Source organism: Salvelinus sp. IW2-2015, unplaced genomic scaffold (assembly GCF_002910315.2).
Source record: "Salvelinus sp. IW2-2015 unplaced genomic scaffold, ASM291031v2 Un_scaffold3055, whole genome shotgun sequence".
Lineage (NCBI taxonomy): Eukaryota > Metazoa > Chordata > Actinopteri > Salmoniformes > Salmonidae > Salvelinus > Salvelinus sp. IW2-2015.
This window is the reverse complement of record NW_019944347.1, coordinates 26,661-45,094: the sequence shown is the minus strand read 5'-3', so window position 1 is coordinate 45,094 and position 18,434 is coordinate 26,661. Positions and strand designations below refer to the sequence as shown.

The 18,434-nt window shown below is 38.5% G+C and overlaps 1 protein-coding gene across 1 annotated transcript in view; it reads right to left on the bottom strand.

The window, feature by feature from the left end:
* The window catches only part of LOC112075271 (up-regulator of cell proliferation), a 65,207-nt gene that overhangs the window by 25,509 nt on the left and 21,264 nt on the right, over positions 1–18,434 (bottom strand). Inside the window, 2 exon segments of the mRNA XM_024142295.2 lie at positions 2,419–2,688; positions 3,509–3,778. Of these exon segments, the coding sequence (XP_023998063.2) occupies positions 2,419–2,688; positions 3,509–3,545 (307 nt within the window). The 5' untranslated portion in view covers positions 3,546–3,778.

Below are 18,434 nucleotides of genomic sequence, written 5' to 3'. Positions count from 1 at the left end.
AATTCTGCCCAAAAGCGCAGATTGATGGCTGGTTTCTGTTTCCTGCCCCAGCGCACATGCTGAGCGTGTCCGTCTGCCCAGCGCATTCTGAGCCGATCCGTTCGCTGCCCTAGCCCATACTGAAAGCCGTCTCCCCTGACCGTAGAGCGCCGTCTCCTGATGCCACTAGAGGCCCGCCCGTCTGTCTGTGAGCCAACCTAGAGCGCCCGTCTGTCCTGAGCCATAGAGCCGCCGCGTCTTCCTAAGCCACTAAGAGCCAGTCCGTCCTCATGTCAGGAGCCAAAGAATCCACCGTACCGGCCAGAGTCAGAACCGAGCCAAATGCAGGATCCCAAAGGCCCGCCCGACCAAAGATCAGGGAGCCAGAGCCGCCCGCCATTGGTCAGAGCCAAGGCGGCCTAGGCCATGTCAGCGAGCTGCCAGTAGCGCCCGCCCAGTCCAGAAGCTGCAGAAGCCGCCGCCAGTCAGGAGCGCGGAAGATCCGCCCGCCAGTGCAGAGCTGCCTAAGAAGCCGCCCGCCCAGATCACGGAGCTGCCAGAGCCCGCCCGCCAGTCAGGCTGCCAGAGGCCGCCCGGCCACGTCAGGGACCGCTGCATCCAGAGCCATCCTCCAGTCATCTTGAGCTTTGCCCGCATAACACGGTGTCTGCCCGTACTCTCGCTCTCCACGGTAAACACGGGAAGTTGGCGCAGGTCTCCTACCTAACTTCGCCACACTCCCCTTTAGCCACCCCCCCAATACATTTTTGGGCTTGATTAACAGGCTTCCAGCCTCGCCTCCGTGCTGCCTCCTCATACCACCGCCTCTCGGCTTTAGCTGCCTCCAGCTCTTCACGAGAGCGGCGATATTCTCCAATTTTAGCCCAGTGTCCCTTACCTCCAGAATTTCCTCCCATGTCCAGGAGTCCTGTGTAATGGGCCGCTGCTGCTGCTGTCCCTTACTACGCCGCTTGGTCCGAGTTTGGTGGCTGGTTCTGTAACGGCAGCCTTCCTCCTCTTCGTCTGAAGAGGAGGTGTAGCAGGGATCGGACCAAGACGCAGCGTAGTTCGTGCTCAACATGTTTAATGACAGACGATAAACGTGAACACTATACAAATACAAAATAATAAACGTGGCAAAACCGAAAGAGTCCTTTCTGGTGAAATGAACACAAAGACAGGAAACAACCACCCGCAAACCCCAACACAAAACAAGCCACCTAAATATGGTTCCCAATCAGAGACAATGACAAACACCTGCCTCTGATTGAGAACCATATCAGGCATACATAGAAATGGACAAACTAGACACACAACATAGAATGCCCACCCAGCTCACGTCCTGACCAACACTAAAACAAGTAAAACACACAAGAACTATGGTCAGAACGTGACAACTGCTATGTGTAGTGCAGCCTAGTTTTATTTACACCATCCCAGCAGCCATCTTAGAAATATAACTTTGCTCTGTGCTTCTCTGAACATGCACTTTGTAACTTATAGCCTGTAGGCTATTGATCATTTGATTGAGACCACATGAACTAGCCTATAGGCGCACTTGATATTGCACGCCCAGCGGAGAATCAGAGATGAGGGGTGGCATCGGACACACATTGATATATAACCTAAGCAACTAATTCTAAAACAGAGGAATATTGAAATTAATCAATTACAAATTGAATAACCCTCCCCTGGACTGGATTTAAAAAGTACAAAACCCTTCCCTTGACTRAAATTGAAAAAGCATGCCCCTCCCCCATTTTGCTCCAGGTAACCGTTCTGGACATTTCTATCTGTTCTTAATGTAATAAGAAATGAAGAATGTCTGCTGTATCCAATTAGCAACGACACTGTACAGGTTCTAAATTGTTGATGACACGCCCCCAAAAATTGAAGATATTAATGAAAAGAATGTTGTAATTCTAGATCCCTCCACAATAACACGTGTTTTACACTGTACTACTGATAAAGTTAAAGCAAGCAGAGTCAGATCAACTCCTTGACATAATGACTCACAGGAATGGAAGAAAGCATGAATTCAGATATTATAAAAACGGTTTATTTCAGCAGCAAAATCCATCATGAGATCTGAGGTACTTTTCTGTGGCTTGGTTGGTAGAGCATGGTTCGCTGTCTCTCTGGCCTAGTTTGTGAGTACTGTTCTGGGGTTGTTCTTTAGCTGGCTCAGGCTGTGTGTGTTGATCCAGAGCAGGGCTATTGTGGTGTTTGGGAGGCTGTGTAACAGGCTTGTTTGCAGGGGCAGCAGGCAGAGGTAGGGGCATCTGGGACTCATTTGCTGATTTGCTGAGCAGATTTCATATCCCATGATGCTGACACATCCATTATGATTAGTTAATTCAATTTAGTAATTTTGATAACTATTCAAAGCTTAATTAAGTATTATGTGTGGTGTCAAAGTTAAGTAGAGTATTTCCTTACCTGTGGTGAGGGTTGTTGACACCAGTTGACTTTGCTTTCCATTTTCCAGCACAATGCAAACAGTGACAGAGTATTCAGTGTCACATTGCAGGTCAGAGAGAGTGATGCTGGGTGAAGATGTGGTAGTGATGTGTGGTTCTGTCCCTGGACAGTAGTAGGAGATCTGGTAATGATGTTGGGTTTGGTCCAATCCTGGTGGCTGGTTCCAGCTAACAGCAGCTGATGTGATGCTTACCCAGTCAACAGTCAGCTGGTCTGGAGCAGGAAGTACTAAGGGAAAATATATTATTGTTAGTGAAATAGTTTAACTCCAGAAATATATTACAGGACAAGAAGAGTAGTAGTAGTAAAGTAGATGTGAGAAGATAAAAGCTAAAAATAGAAGTCACACAACAGAAGTTGGATTTGTAATGTAACAAAAGAAAGAGTTTCCACTGCGCTGCAGGGCACATGTTTATTTTTTTTTGGGGGGGGGGTTCTTTCTTTGGTATTATACTGAATTCTGCTTATTCTCAGAATCATGCTATACCACAATAAATATTAAGTTCAAATGTCGAGACTGAGATTATTGCGGTTTTTGCAATCTGTAGCCTATCTCTGTTGCACTGTAAACTAAAAACAGAAGTCAGATTGGTAATGTAACAAATATTGAGCTTTTCCGCCGCATTCATTTCTAATGGCACTGCACCTCTGCTAATTAGCGAAATCACAAATAAAATAAGAAAAAAAAATTCTACTGTAATTACAAATCCTCTCCACAATAACAAGTGTTTAACTTTATCAGTACTACAGTGTTAAAGCAAGCAGAGGCAGATCAACTCCTTGATGTAATGACTCACAGGAATGGAATCAAAAATGTATTCAGATATTATTAAAACATGTATTAATGTCAGCACCAATCTGCATGATGAGATCTGGGGAATTCACCATCATATATTTCTCATCAGGGAAGATACTGGAACTTTATATTCCATGCTGACACATCCATTATGATTAGTTTATTTACATTAGTTATTTTAATAACTAATAATAACTAATAACTAATACACACTAACACCAGACATCATTTTTAAGTAAAGTACTTCCTTACTTGTGGTGAGGGTTCTTGACACCAGTTCACTTTGCATTCCATCTTCCAGCACAATGCAGACAGTGACAGAGTACTGAGTACCACATTGCAGGTCAGAGAGAGTGATGCTGAGTGAAGACGTGGTAGTGATGTGTGGTTCTGTCCCTGGACAGCGGTAGGAGATCTGGTAATGATGTTGGGTTTGGTCCAATCCTGGTGGCTGGTTCCAGCTAACAGCAGCTGATGTGGTGTCTACTGAGTCAACAGTCAGCTGGTCTGGAACAGGAAGTACTAAGGGAAAATACATTATTGTCAGGGCTACAGTTTAACTCCAGACATAAACTTCAGGAGTAAACTAACAATAGTAGGCGAAAAGTAGAAAAGGCCAGCTTGTAAATCCTTTTGATGTGGGAAGAAATAAGCTAAAAATAGAAGTCACACAACCTAAATTGGGTTTCTAATGTAAACATTAAGAGTTTCCGCTATATTCATTTAGTAAAGTCGCTGCGCCTCTGCTAAAGTGTTGCCGAAACAGTCCCCAAAAATGAACAAATATTAAAATAATGTTGTAATTCTAAATCCTCTCCACAATAACAAAGTGTTTACTACTGATAAAGTTAAAGCAAGCAGAGGAAGATCATTGACATAATGAATCACAGGAATAGAAGCAAGAATCAATTCAGATATTATAATAAACATTTATTGATTTCAACACATAACTGCATTATGAGATGAGGAATTCACCATCGTATATTTAGAATCAGGGAAGATACTGAACCTTTACATCCCATGCTGACACATCCATTATGATTAGTTAGTAACTATATATCCATAAAACATTCATTACACATCTATAAGTATTTCATGAACGTGTTATAACAGGTCATGTCCTGTAGGAGCTCATATGTAGGTATCTTTATAGATGCATCATTACAATGACAGCATAGTGTCATCATTATGGCTGTTCTCTAAAGTGTACTTCTGGAATGCCAGTGTTAGTGAATATGCCAAAAGGCCAAACCAGGTTATGCTGATATATAGCCTGTACCAGCCCCATTTCCCCCACCAGCTGGTATATAATTTCTTATTCTTCTCCTTGAGGTCAATAATGCATGAAGATCTCCACAGGGGTGAATCCTCAGGGTAAATGTGACTGATCATATCGTGTAGTTGAGACTCATACAGAACTCTTTCGTAACTCATTAACAGCCCTCCACATCACAATAAAATGGGTCCTACTGGTCTAACACATACATGAAGGGTCTATGTGTCAAGGTTAAGTCAAATCTAATTTCCCATTCATAAACCATTTATAGCTAAGCACATTTACAGCTAAGCACTTCGTGGTAATTAACTGTGTTGTTTGCCACTCTGATATATAACACCAACATTAAATATCTACAGCACTTTCGGAAAGTATTCAGACCCCTTCACCTATTCCACATTTTATTACGTTGCAGCTTTATTGTAAAATGTATTTAAATAGTTTCCCCCCCTCATCAATCTACACACAATACCTCATAATGACAAAGCAAAAACTGTTTTTTAGATATTTATTTGCAAATTAATAAAAATAAAAAATAAACGGAAATACTACATTTACATAAGTATTCAGAACCTTTACTCAGTACTTTGTTGAAGCACCTTTGGCAGCGATTACAGGCCCAAGTCTTCTTGGGCATGACACTACAAGCTTGGCACATCTGTATTTGGGGAGTTTCTCCCATTATTCTATGCAGAGCCTCTCAAGCTCCGTCAGGTTGGATGGGGAGCGTCATATGGTAACAAAATTACAAGATTATGTTATAATAATCCTTATGCACCAAATGGTTGTTTTATGCAACAGAGTAGGGTTCGTAGACCTCTCTCTTCATTTATTTTTTTACATTTATTTTATTTCACCTTTATTTAACCAGGTAAGCTAGTGAGAACAACTTCTCATTTACAACTGCGACCTGGCCAAGATAAAGCAAAGCAGTGCGACACAAACAACAAGCGTACAGACAATAATAATTCAGTCAATTGTTTACAATAGAAAAAAAATTAAGTCTATATACAGTGTGTGCAAATGGCGTGAGGAGGTAAGGCAATAAATAGACCATAGTAGCGAAGTAATTACAATTTAGCAGATTAACACTGGAGTGTTAATGATGTGATGTGCAAGTAGTGATACTGGTGTGCAAAAGAACAGAAAAGTAAATAATAACAATATGGGGCTGAGGTAGGTAGATTGGGTGGGCTATTTACAGATGGACAGATGCAGTGATCGGTTAGCTGCTCAGATGGCTGATGTTTAAAGTTAGTGAGGGAAATGTAAGTCTCCAGTTTCAGCGATTTTTGCAATTCGTTCCAGTCACTGAGAGCAGAGAACAGGAAGGAAAGGCGGCCAAAGGAGGTGCTGGCTTTGGGGATGACCAGTGAAATATACCTGCTGGAGCGCGTGCTACGGGTGGGTGTTGTTATCATGACCAGTGAGCTGAGGTAAGGCGGAGCTTTACCTAGCATAGACTTATAGATGACCTGGAGCCAGTGGGCCTGGCGACAGTTATGTAGCGAGGGCCAGCCGACTAGAGCATACAGGTCGCAGTGGTGGGTGGTATAAGGGGCTTTGGTAACAAAACGGATGGCACTGTGATAGACTGCATCCAGTTTGCTGAGTAGAGTATTGGAAGCTGTAGATGACATCGCCGAAGTCGAGGATCAGTAGGATAGTCAGTTTTACTAGGGTAAATTTGGCAGCGTGAGTGAAGGAGGCTTTGATACGAAATAGAAAGACGATTCTAGATTTGATTTTGGATTGGAGATGTTTGATATGAGTCTGGAAGGAGAGTTTACAGTCTAGCCAGACACCTAGGTATTTGTAGTTGTCGACATATTCTAAGTCAGAACCGTCCAGTGTAGTGATGCTAGTCGGGCGGGCGGGTGAGGGCAGCGAACGGTTGAAAAGCATGCATTTGATTTTACTAGCATTTAAGAACAGTTGGAGGCCACAGAAGGAGTGTTGTATGGCATTGAAGCTCGTTTGTAGGTTAGTTAACACAGTGTCCAAAGAAGGGCAAGATGTATACAGAATGGTGTTGTCTGCGTAGAGGTGGATCAGGGATTCACCCGCAGCAAGAGCGACATCGTTCATACATACAGAGAAAAGAGTCGGCCCGAGAATTGAACCCTGTGGTATCCCCATAGAGACTGCCAGAGGTCCGGACAACAGGCCCTCCGATTTGACACACTGAACTCTATCTGAGAAGTAGTTGGTGAACCAGGCGAGGCAGTCATTTGAGAAACCAAGGCTGTTGAGTCTGCCGATAAGAATACGGTGATTGACAGAGTCGAAAACCTTGGCCAGGTCGATGAAGACGGCTGCACAGTACTGTCTTTTATCGACGGCAGTTATGATATCGTTTAGTACCTTGAGCGTGGCTAAGGTGCACCCATGACCAGCTTGGAAAGCGGATTGCACAGTGGAGACGGTACGGTGGGATTCAAAATGGTCAGTGATCTGTTTATTAACTTGGCTTTCGAAGACTTTAGAAAGGCAGGGCAGGATGGATATAGGTCTATAACAGTTTGGGTCAAGAGTGTCGCCCACTTTGAAGAGGGGGATGACCGCGGCAGCTTACCAATCTTTAGGGATCTCGGACGATACGAAAGAGAGGTTGAACAGACTGGTAATAGGGGTTGCAACAATGGCGGCGGATAAATTTAGAAAGAGAGGGTCCAGATTGTCTAGCCCAGCTGATTTGTCAATGTAATGTAAAATCTATTTTCCCATTTATAAAGCATAACTGATGAACACAACACAGAATGTTAAAGGAAATATGAACATTTTATTTATGTTTTCCAGATGTAGCACAGAAAAAAATTGCTGAGGACTCCTGGCTACTATTGACATTTTTCAGTTGGACTTTTCTTGAATATATTTATCATATTCATACTCAAACCATTAAAATTCAATTCCCCATTTCAGACTCATAGCAGTAACTATTTTAATGAGTAAAATGTATTAACACTGGGTGGTAAAGCTAGCTAGCGTTTCCCTCTTATTCACTGATGTAGCTAGTTAGCTAGCAGCTAGCTAAGCCCCTGGCACAATGTCATCATCTTTTTCAACTCAGTCAATAAACGCTTCAAAATCATTATCAAACTCATGAAACATTTAGTTAAATGTTATTTCACTATTTCCATTCTATTTTGCACATTACAAACCTTAGATAACAGGAAAAATTACAAGGCAGGAACCAGCTGCATTCATTTTGACTGCAGAGGAGAGGTGAGAGGTTAATGTGACATCACTTCCTGGAGAGACARCCCATCTTTTGGCTTGGTTTCTTAGCTATGTGTCTTWTTTTAAATGTGCAAATGTACAATGCCAGCCATGAAATAGTGAAAAAAAAGGTGAACTAAATGTTTAATAATTATCATACCAAGATAAGGAGACCATTCTGTGTATGTTTCCTGTGAACTTCTTTTAATGATTGCAATTCAGCTTGAATAATCTCAAACAATAAGTGAACATTTGTAGTTTCTGTATCTCTATATTGCATCACTGAGTTTTCATTAGGTATTATATTTTTAATGTTTATCGCACTATTCTGACTTTCATAATGCGCTGCTGGATTGCAAAATTAAGTGATATGTCTTTTTGTGCGGGGCGTTGTCCTCAGATAATCGCATGTGGTGCTTTCGCCGTTAAAGCCTTTTGAAATCTGATACAGAGGCTGATTAACAAGAAAGTTTAGCTTATTTTGATGTATAACACACATATTTTCAAGAATGTTAAATATTTGAATTTAGTATTTTTTGAATTGGCGCCATTTCACCGGATGTTGTCAAATCAGATCCCTTGGTAACGGGATCCGTGCGTTAAGAGGTTTTAAATAGTGTTTATGTGACTTCACAAATTGAATTTGAATGAACTGAATGATGAGGGTGAAGAGGATGATTGATTGAATTTAATACATAGTGTTAAATGAGATGAACAATTGTGGGCTTTGTGGTAACTCTAATTAACTTCTATTGGCTGCAAGCCCGACACCGGTACACCTATGACAACATCCAGCTCAAGTGCAGGGCGCGAAATTCAAAATTAATATTTTTTTAATAATTTACTTTCACACATTAACAAGTCCAAATACAGGCATTGTATATAGATAAAACATATTGTGAATCCAGTCAACATGTCCATTCTAAATGTTTTACAGCGAAAACACCACGTATTATTATGTTAGTTCACCACCAAATACAAAAAGGACAGACATTTTTCACAGCACAGTAGCATGCACAAAGCCAACCTAACTAACCTAGAACCAAACCAAACTAACCATGAAACAACATATCACAGTGACAGTTCTATGTTATAACATGTTATACATTAAATCTATTGTTTGTTCGAAAAATTTGCATATTTGAGCGATAAATCAGTTTTACAATGCACTAATATCACAGCTACCGTCAAAAATAGAGCACGAAGCAGCCAGAGTAATTATAGACACAACGTCAAATATACCTAATTACTCATCATAAAACATTTCTGAAATAAGTATATGGTGTTATAGCAATGAAAGACAAAGAATCTTGTGAATACAGCCAATATTTCCGATTTTTTAAGTGTTTACACGCAAAACACAATACAGTAATCCCTCGTTTATCGCGGGGTTACGTTGCAACGAAGATACCCGCGATAAGTGAAATCATCGCGAAATAGAAAACTTTTTTTTTTTTTTACAATTAGCAACTATTACTGATAATACAAATACAGTGACTCACGTGTAGGCCGTTTTCGTCGACATTATGGGTTTAGGAGATGTTCGAAATTACAAGATAATTTGGCCAATCTAATGTAAATTTGCCAAGCTGTTTTATGTACGTACACATAACTGCACGAACGACAAAATGATAGCACAATTCGTAGCATGTTTTGATACAAGAACGGGAGTGAGTTTTAGCGAATCAGAATGCAGAGCACAATGCACCAAAAAAAAAAAAAAATGCATTATGAAAATCCGCGAAATAGCGAATCCGCGATAAGTGAACCGCGAAGTGGCGAGGGACACACTGTATAGCGTTTATATTAGCTTATATTAGCTTACTACAATAGCCAACACAAAACAACATCGATTCAAGGTAAACGTAAGCGATAGCACAGTTCGACAGATATCATGGAAGATAGCATCCCAAATTGGGTTCTACCTTTGTTGATCTTCCATCAGAATGTTGTACAAGGGGTCCTTTGTCCAGAACCGTCTTTGTTTGGATTCAGAACGTTCTTTTTCCCTCTTGAATTAGCAAGCACACTGGCCATGCGGCGCTAAGCTGTCCTTTGTGAACAAAGTCAAACAACGCAACACGCCTAACGTCCCGAATAAATTTCAATAATATAATAAAACTATATTGAAAAAACATACTTTAGGATGATATTGTAACATGTATCAAATAAAATCTAAGCCGGAGATTGTATTCGCCCATAACGACAGCTTTCCAGAAGTCGATTCCAGGCTCCTCTTCGCGCTTTCGAAAAAAAATTAATGTCAGACCCCTCATTCCAAGATGATGTATTCCACCTCAGAACAAGATAATCAACTCATTTCTGCTCTCACTTCCTCTTGACATCTAGGGGAAGGTGTATGACGTGTATGTATACTCCTACGTGTCATGCCCATTTATAGGCAAGCTCTTGAACAGAGACCTCGTGTTCAGAAATCTCACTTCCGAATAGGAAGTTGGCTGCAGAATGAGTTCTGTTTCACTTAGAGAAATAATTCAAACGGTTTTAGAAACTAGAGAGTGTTTTCTATCCAATAGTAATAATAATATGCATATTGTACGAGCAAGAATTGAGTACGAGGCCATTTGAAATGGGCACATTTTTCCAGGTTACTCAATACTGCCCCTGCAGCCATAAAAAGTTAATTTAAGAGGAATACCTACAGTATGTACAAATTATGTTTATTGACTATAGCTCAGCATTTAATACCATAGTACCCTCCAAGCTCATCATTAAGATCCGGGCCCTGGGTCTCAACCCCGCCCTGTGCAACTGGGTGCTGGACTTCCTGATGGGCCGCCCCCAGGTGGTGAAGGTAGGAAACAACACCTCCACTACGCTGATCCTCAACACAGGGGCCCCACAAGGGTGCCTCCTCTCCTGTACTCCCTGTTCACCCATGACTGCGTGGCCACGCACACCTCCAACTCAATCATCATGTTTGCAGATGACACAACAGTAGTAGGCCTAATTACCAACAATGACGAGACAGCCTACAGAGAGGAAGTGAGGGCCTTGGTGGTCTGGTGCCAGGAAAATAACCTCTCTCTTCAGGAAACAGCAGAGGGAGCACTCCCCTATCCACATCGTTGAGACTGCAGTGGAGAAGATGGAAAAGCTTCAAGTTCCTCGGCGTACACATCACTGACAATCTGAAATGGTCCACCCAAACAGACAGTGTGGTGAAGAAGGCTGCTGAAGACATTTGGCTTGGCCCCTAAGACCCTTACAAACTTTCACAGAAGCAGAATTGAGAGCATACTGTCGGGCTCTATCACCACCTGGTACGGTAAATGCACCGCCCGCAATCAAAAGGCTCTCCACTGGGTGGTACGGTCTGCCCAATGCATCACCGGGGGCACACTGCCTGCCCTTCAGGACACCTACAGCACCCGATGTCACAGGAAGGCCAAAAAGATCATCAAGGACAACAACCACCCCGAGCTACAGCCTATTCACCCCACTATCATCCAGAAGGCAAGTTCGGTACAGACCATTAAATAGCCATCACTAGCCAGCTACCACCCGGTTACTCAACCCTGCACCTTAGAGGTTGCTGCCCTATCTACTTAGACATGGAATAACAGGTCACTTTAATAATGGAACACTAGTCACTTTAATAATGTTTACATACTGTTTTACTCATTTCATATGTATATACTGTATTTTAGTCCACGCCACCCCAACATTGCTCATTCTAATATTTATATATTTCTTAATTCCATTCTTTTACTTTTAGATTTGTGAGTATTGTTGTGAATTGTTAGATAGTACTGCGCTGTTGAGATAGGAACACATGCATTTCGTTTCACCTGCAATAACATCTGCTAAACATGTGTATGTGACAAATAACAATTGATTTGATGAAAGAATATGCTCCCCCCCAGTGCTAAGAATTAATAAACAATGTGACTTTTTGACACAAATTAGCTACTTTCACCCCTTTTCCAACAAGTTAGACAACACTTAGAGGACATCATTCTATTTTTCTGCTATTCAAATCTGAAATCAGAACAACAGTATATTCTACCAATCAAACCATACAGCTCTTTTATAATTAACAAAAATATAAAGGCAATATGCAACATTTTACTGAGTTACAGTTCATATAAGGAAATCAGTCAATTGAAAAAAATTAATTAGGCCCTAATCTGTGGATGTCACCTGACTGGGAATAGAGATATGCATCTGTCAGTCACAGATACCTTTAAAAACAAAGGTAGGGGCGTGGATCAGACAACCAGTCAGTATCTGGTGTGACCACCATTTGCCTCATGCAGGGTGAAACATCTCCTTCGCTTAGAGTTGATCAGGTTGTTGATTGTGGCCTGTGGAATTTTGTCCCATTCCTCATCAACCTGACCAACCTGCCCTCTAAAATACATTTCCCCACCATCTTAAATGAGCTTGCCCCTTTCAAAAAATTTAGAACCAGGATCAGTGGCGTACAACATTAGCATCGAATAGCCCCCGTGATATGCAATTGTTCAGGGAAGGCAGGCAGTTAGGAAAGCGAAGGCTAGCTTTTTCAAACTGAAATGTGCATCCTGTAACACAAACTCCAAAAAGTTCTGGGACACTGTAAAGTCCATGGAGAATAAGAGCACCTCCTACCAGCTGCCCACTGCACTGAGGCTAGGAAACACTGTCACCACAGTCATCCCACTGATAAATCCACGATAATTGAGCTGTTATGAGACCAGATACAGTATGGTAAATTTCTGTTTGGTTAAATTTGGAAGCAGCCATTTTACAGCATAACCAATGAAATATCTATTTAAGGATAAATGGTCAACTACTGTGATAGAACTATATCAGTATCTCTATACATTACAGCATGGAAATAAAGGTAGAATAACATGTCCTGTTTCAATATCTATATCATGTATCTCTATACATTACAGCATGGATAAAGGTACAATATCATGTCCTGTTTCTAGATCTATATCAGTATCTCTATACATTACAGCATGAAAAAAGGTACAATATCATGTCCTGTTTCTAGATCTATATCAGTATCTCTATACATTACAGCATGGAATAAAGGTACAATACATGTCCTGTTCTAGATCTATATCAGTATCTCTATACATTACAGCATGGAAAAAAGGTACAATAACATGTCCTGTTTCTAGAACTATATCAGTATCTCTATACATTACAGCATGGAATAAAAGGTACAATAACATGTCCTGTTTCTAGAATATATCAGTATCTCTTATACATTACAGCATGGAATAAAGTACAATAACATGTCCTGTTTCTAGAACATATCAGTATCTCTATACATTACAGCATGGAATAAAGAGTACAATAACTGTCCTGTTTCTAGAAACTATATCAGTATCTCTATACATTTACAGCATGGAATTAAAGGTCACAATAACATGTCCTGTTTCTAGAACTATATACCAGTATCTCTATACATTACAGCATGGAATAAAGGTACAATAACATGTCCTGTTTCTAGAACTATATCAGTATCTCTATACATTACAGCATGGAATAAAGGACAATAAAACATGTCCTGTTTCTAGAACTATACCAGTATCTCTATACATTACAGCATGGAATAAAGGTACAAATAACATGTCCTGTTTCTTAGAACTATATCAGTATCTCTATACATTACAGCATGGAATAAAGGTACAATAACATGTCCTGTTTCTAGAACTATATCAGTATCTCTATACATTACAGCATGGAATAAAGGTACAATAACATGTCCTGTTTCAAGAACTATATCAGTATCTCTATACATTACAGCATGGAATAAAGGTACAATAACAGTCCTGTTTCTAGACTATATCAGTATCTCTATACATTAACGCATGGAATAAAGGTACAATAAACATGTCCTGTTTCTAGAACTATATCAGTATCTCTAAATTACAGCAGGAATAAAGGTACAATAACATGTCCTGTTTCTAGATCTATATCAGTATCTCTATACATTACAGCATGGAATAAAGGTACAATAACATGTCCTGTTTCTAGAGCTATATCAGTATCTCATACATTACAGCATGGAATAAAGGTACAATAACATGTCCTGTTTCTAGATCTATATCAGTATCTCTATACATTACAGCATGGAATAAAGATACAATAACATGTCCTGTTTCTTAGAACTATATCAGTATCTCTATACATTACAGCATGGAATAAAGGATACAATAACATGTCCTGTTTTCTAGAACTATATCAGTACTCATACATTACAGCATGGAATAAAGGTACAATAACATGTCCTGTTTCTAGATCTATATCAGTATCTCTACATTACAGCATGGAATAAAGGTACAATAAACTGTCCTGTTTCTAGAACTATATCAGTATCTCTATACATTACAGCATGGAATAAAGGTACAATAACATGTCCTGTTTCTAGAACTATATCAGTATCTCTATACATTACAGCATGGAATAAAGATACAATAACATGTCCTGTTTCTAGAACTATATCAGTATCTCTATACATTACAGCATGGAAATAAAGGACAATAACATGTCCTGTTTCTAACTATACCAGTATCTCTATACATTACAGCATGGAATAAAGGTACCATAACATGTCCTGTTTCTAGAACTATATCAGTATCTCTATACATTACAGCATGGAATAAAAGGCACAATAACATGTCCTGTTTCTAGAACTATACCAGTATCTCTATACATTACAGCATGGAATAAAGGTACAATAACATGTCCTGTTTCTAGAACTATATCAGTATCTCTATACATTACAGCATGGAATAAAGGTACAATAACATGTCCTGTTTCGAAACTATATCAGTATCTCTATACATTACAGCATGGAATAAAGGTACAATATCATGTCCTGTTTCTAGAACTATATCAGTACTCTATACATTACAGCATGGAATAAAGGTACATATCATGTCCTGTTTCTAGAACTATATCAGTATCCATACATTACAGCATGGAATAAAGGTACAATAACATGTCCTGTTTCTAGAACATATTCAGTATCTCTATACATTACAGCATGGAATAAAGGTACAATAACATGTCCTGTTTCTAGATCTATATCAGTATCTCTATACATTACAGCATGGAATAAAGGTACAATAAACATGTCCTGTTTCTAGAACTAATATCAGTATCTCTACATTACAGCACGGATAAAGGTACAATAACATGTCCTGTTTCTAGTCTATATCAGTATCTCTATACATTACAAGCATGGAATAAAGGTACAATAACATGTCCTGTTTCTAGAACTATATCAGTATCTCTATACATTACAGCATGGAATAAAGGTACAATATCATGTCCTGTTTTCTAGAACTATATCAGTATCTCTATACATTACAGCATGGAATAAAGGTACAATATCATGTCCTGTTTCTAGATCATAATATCAGTATCTCTATACATTACAACATGAATAAGATACAATACATGTCCTGTTTTCAGAACTATATCAGTATCCATACATTACAGCATGGAATAAAGGTACAATAACATGTCCTGTTTCTAGAACTATATCAGTATCTCTATACATTACAGCATGGAATAAAGGTACAATAACATGTCCTGTTTCTAGTAATCAGTATCTCATATACATTACAGCATGGAATAAAGGTACAATAACATGTCCTGTTTCTAGAACTATATCAGTATCTCTATACATTACAGCATGGAATAAAGGTACAATAACATGTCCTGTTTCTAGAACTATATCAGTATCTCATACATTACAGTATGGAATAAAGGTACAATAACATGTCCTGTTTCTAGAACTATATCAGTATCTCTATACATTACAGCATGGATAAAGGTACAATAACATGTCCTGTTTCTAGATCTATATCAGTATCTCTATACATTACAGCATGGAATAAAGGTACAATAACATGTCCTGTTTCTAGAACTATATCAGTATCCATACATTACAGCATGGAATAAAGGTGCAATAACATGTCCTGTTTCTAGAACTATACAGTATCCATACATTACAGCATGGAATAAAGGTACAATAACATGTCCTGTTTCTAGAAACTATATCAGTATCCATACATTTACAGCATGGAATAAAGGTACAATAACATGTCCTGTTTCTAGATCTATATCAGTATCTCTATACATTACAGCATGGAATAAAGGTACAATAACATGTCCTGTTTCTAGAACTATATCAGTATCCATACATTACAGCATGGAATAAAGGTACAATAACATGTCCTGTTTCTAGAACTATATCAGTATCTCTATACATTACAGCATGGAATAAAGATACAATATCATGTCCTGTTTCTAGATCTATATCAGTATCTCTATACATTACAGCATGGAATAAAAGTACAATAACATGTCCTGTTTCTGTATTCAGTATCTCTATACATTACAGCATGGAATAAAGGTACAATAACATGTCCTGTTTCTAGAATATATCAGTATCTCTATACATTACAGCATGGAATAAAGACACAATATCATGTCCTGTTCTAGAACTATATCAGTATCTCTATACATTACAGCATGGAATAAAGTACAATATCATGTCCTGTTTCTAGAACTATATCAGTATCTCATACATTACAGCATGGAATAAAGGTACAATAACATGTCCTTTCTAGATCTATATCAGTATCTCTATACATTACAGCATGGAATAAAGACACAATAACATGTCCTGTTTCTAGATCTATATCAGTAATCTATACATTACAGCATGGATATAAGACACAATACATGTCCTGTTTCTAGAACTATATCAGTATCTCTATACATTACAGCATGGAATAAAGACACAATAACATGTCCTGTTTCTAGATCTATATCAGTATCTCTATACATTACAGCATGAATAAAGACACAATATCATATCTGTCCTGTTTCTAGACTATATCAGTATCTCTATACATTACAGCATGGAATAAAGGTACAATTATCATGTCCTGTTTCTAGAACTATATCAGATATCCATACATTACAGCATGGAATAAAGGTACAATAACATGTCCTGTTTCTAGACTATATCAGTATCTCTAAACATTACAGAATGGAATAAAGGTACAATAACATGTCCTGTTTCTAGATTCATATATCAGTATCTCTATACATTACAGCATGGAATAAAGGTACAATACATGTCTGTTTCTAGAACTATATCAGTATCTCTATACATTACAGCATGGAATAAAGGTACAATAACATGTCCTGTTTCTAGAACTATATCAGTATCTCTATACATTACAGCATGGAATAAAGGACAATAACATGTCCTGTTTCTAGATCTAATCAGTATCTCTATACATTACAGCATGGAATAAAGGTACAATAACATTGTCCTGTTTCTAGAACTATATCAGTATCTCTACATTACAGCATGGAATAAAGGTACAATAACATGTCCTGTTTCTAGATCTATATCAGTATCTCTATACATTACAGCATGGAAATAAAGGTACAATAACATGTCCTGTTTCTAGACTATATCAGTATCTCTATACATTACAGCATGGAATAAAGGTACAATAACATGTCCTGTTTCTAGAACTATATCAGTATCTCTATACATTACAGCATGGAATAAAGATACAATAACATGTCCTGTTTCTAGAACTATATCAGTATCATCTATACATTACAGCATGGAATAAAGATACAATAACAGTCTCTGTTTTCTAGACTATATCAGTATCTCTTACATTACAGCACGGAATAAAGGTACAATAACATGTCCTGTTTCTAGAATCTATATCAGTATCTCTACATTACAGCATGGAATAAAGGTACAATAACATGTCCTGTTTCTAGACTATATCAGTATCTCTACATTACAGCATGGAATAAAGGTACAATAACATGTCCTGTTTCTAGAACTATATCAGTATCTCTCTACATTACAGCAGGAAAAAGGTACAATAACATGTCCTGGTTTCTAGAATCTTATATCAGTATCTCTATACATTACAGCATGGAATAAAGGTACAATAACATGTCCTGTTTCTAGATCTAATTCAGTATCTCTATATATTACAGCAGGAATAAAAGATACAATAACATGTCCTGTTTCTAAACTATATCAGTATCTCTATACATTACAGCATGGAATAAAGATACAATAACATGTCCTGTTTCTAGAACTATATCAGTATCTCTTACATTACAGCATGGAATAAAGGTACAATAACATGTCCTGTTTCTAGACTATATCAGTATCTCTACATTACAGCATGGAATAAAGATACAATAACATGTCCTGTTTCTAGAACTATATCAGTATCTCTACATTACAGCATGGAATAAAGTACAATAACATGTCCTGTTTCTAGAACTATATCAGTATCTCTACATTACAGCATGGAATAAAGATACAATAACATGTCCTGTTTCTGAACTATATCAGTATCTCTACATTACAGCATGGAATAAAGGTACAATAACATGTCCTGTTTCTAGATCTATATCAGTATCTCTATACATTACAGCATGGAATAAAGGTACAATAACATGTCCTGTTTCTAGAACTATATCAGTATCTCTATACATTACAGATGGAAAAAAAGGTACAAAACATAGTCCTGTTTCTAGAACTATATCCAGTATCTCTATAACATTACAGCATTGGAATAAAGGTAACAATAAACATGTCCTGTTTCTTAGAACACTTATTACCAGTATCTACTAGACATTACCAGCATGAACATAAGG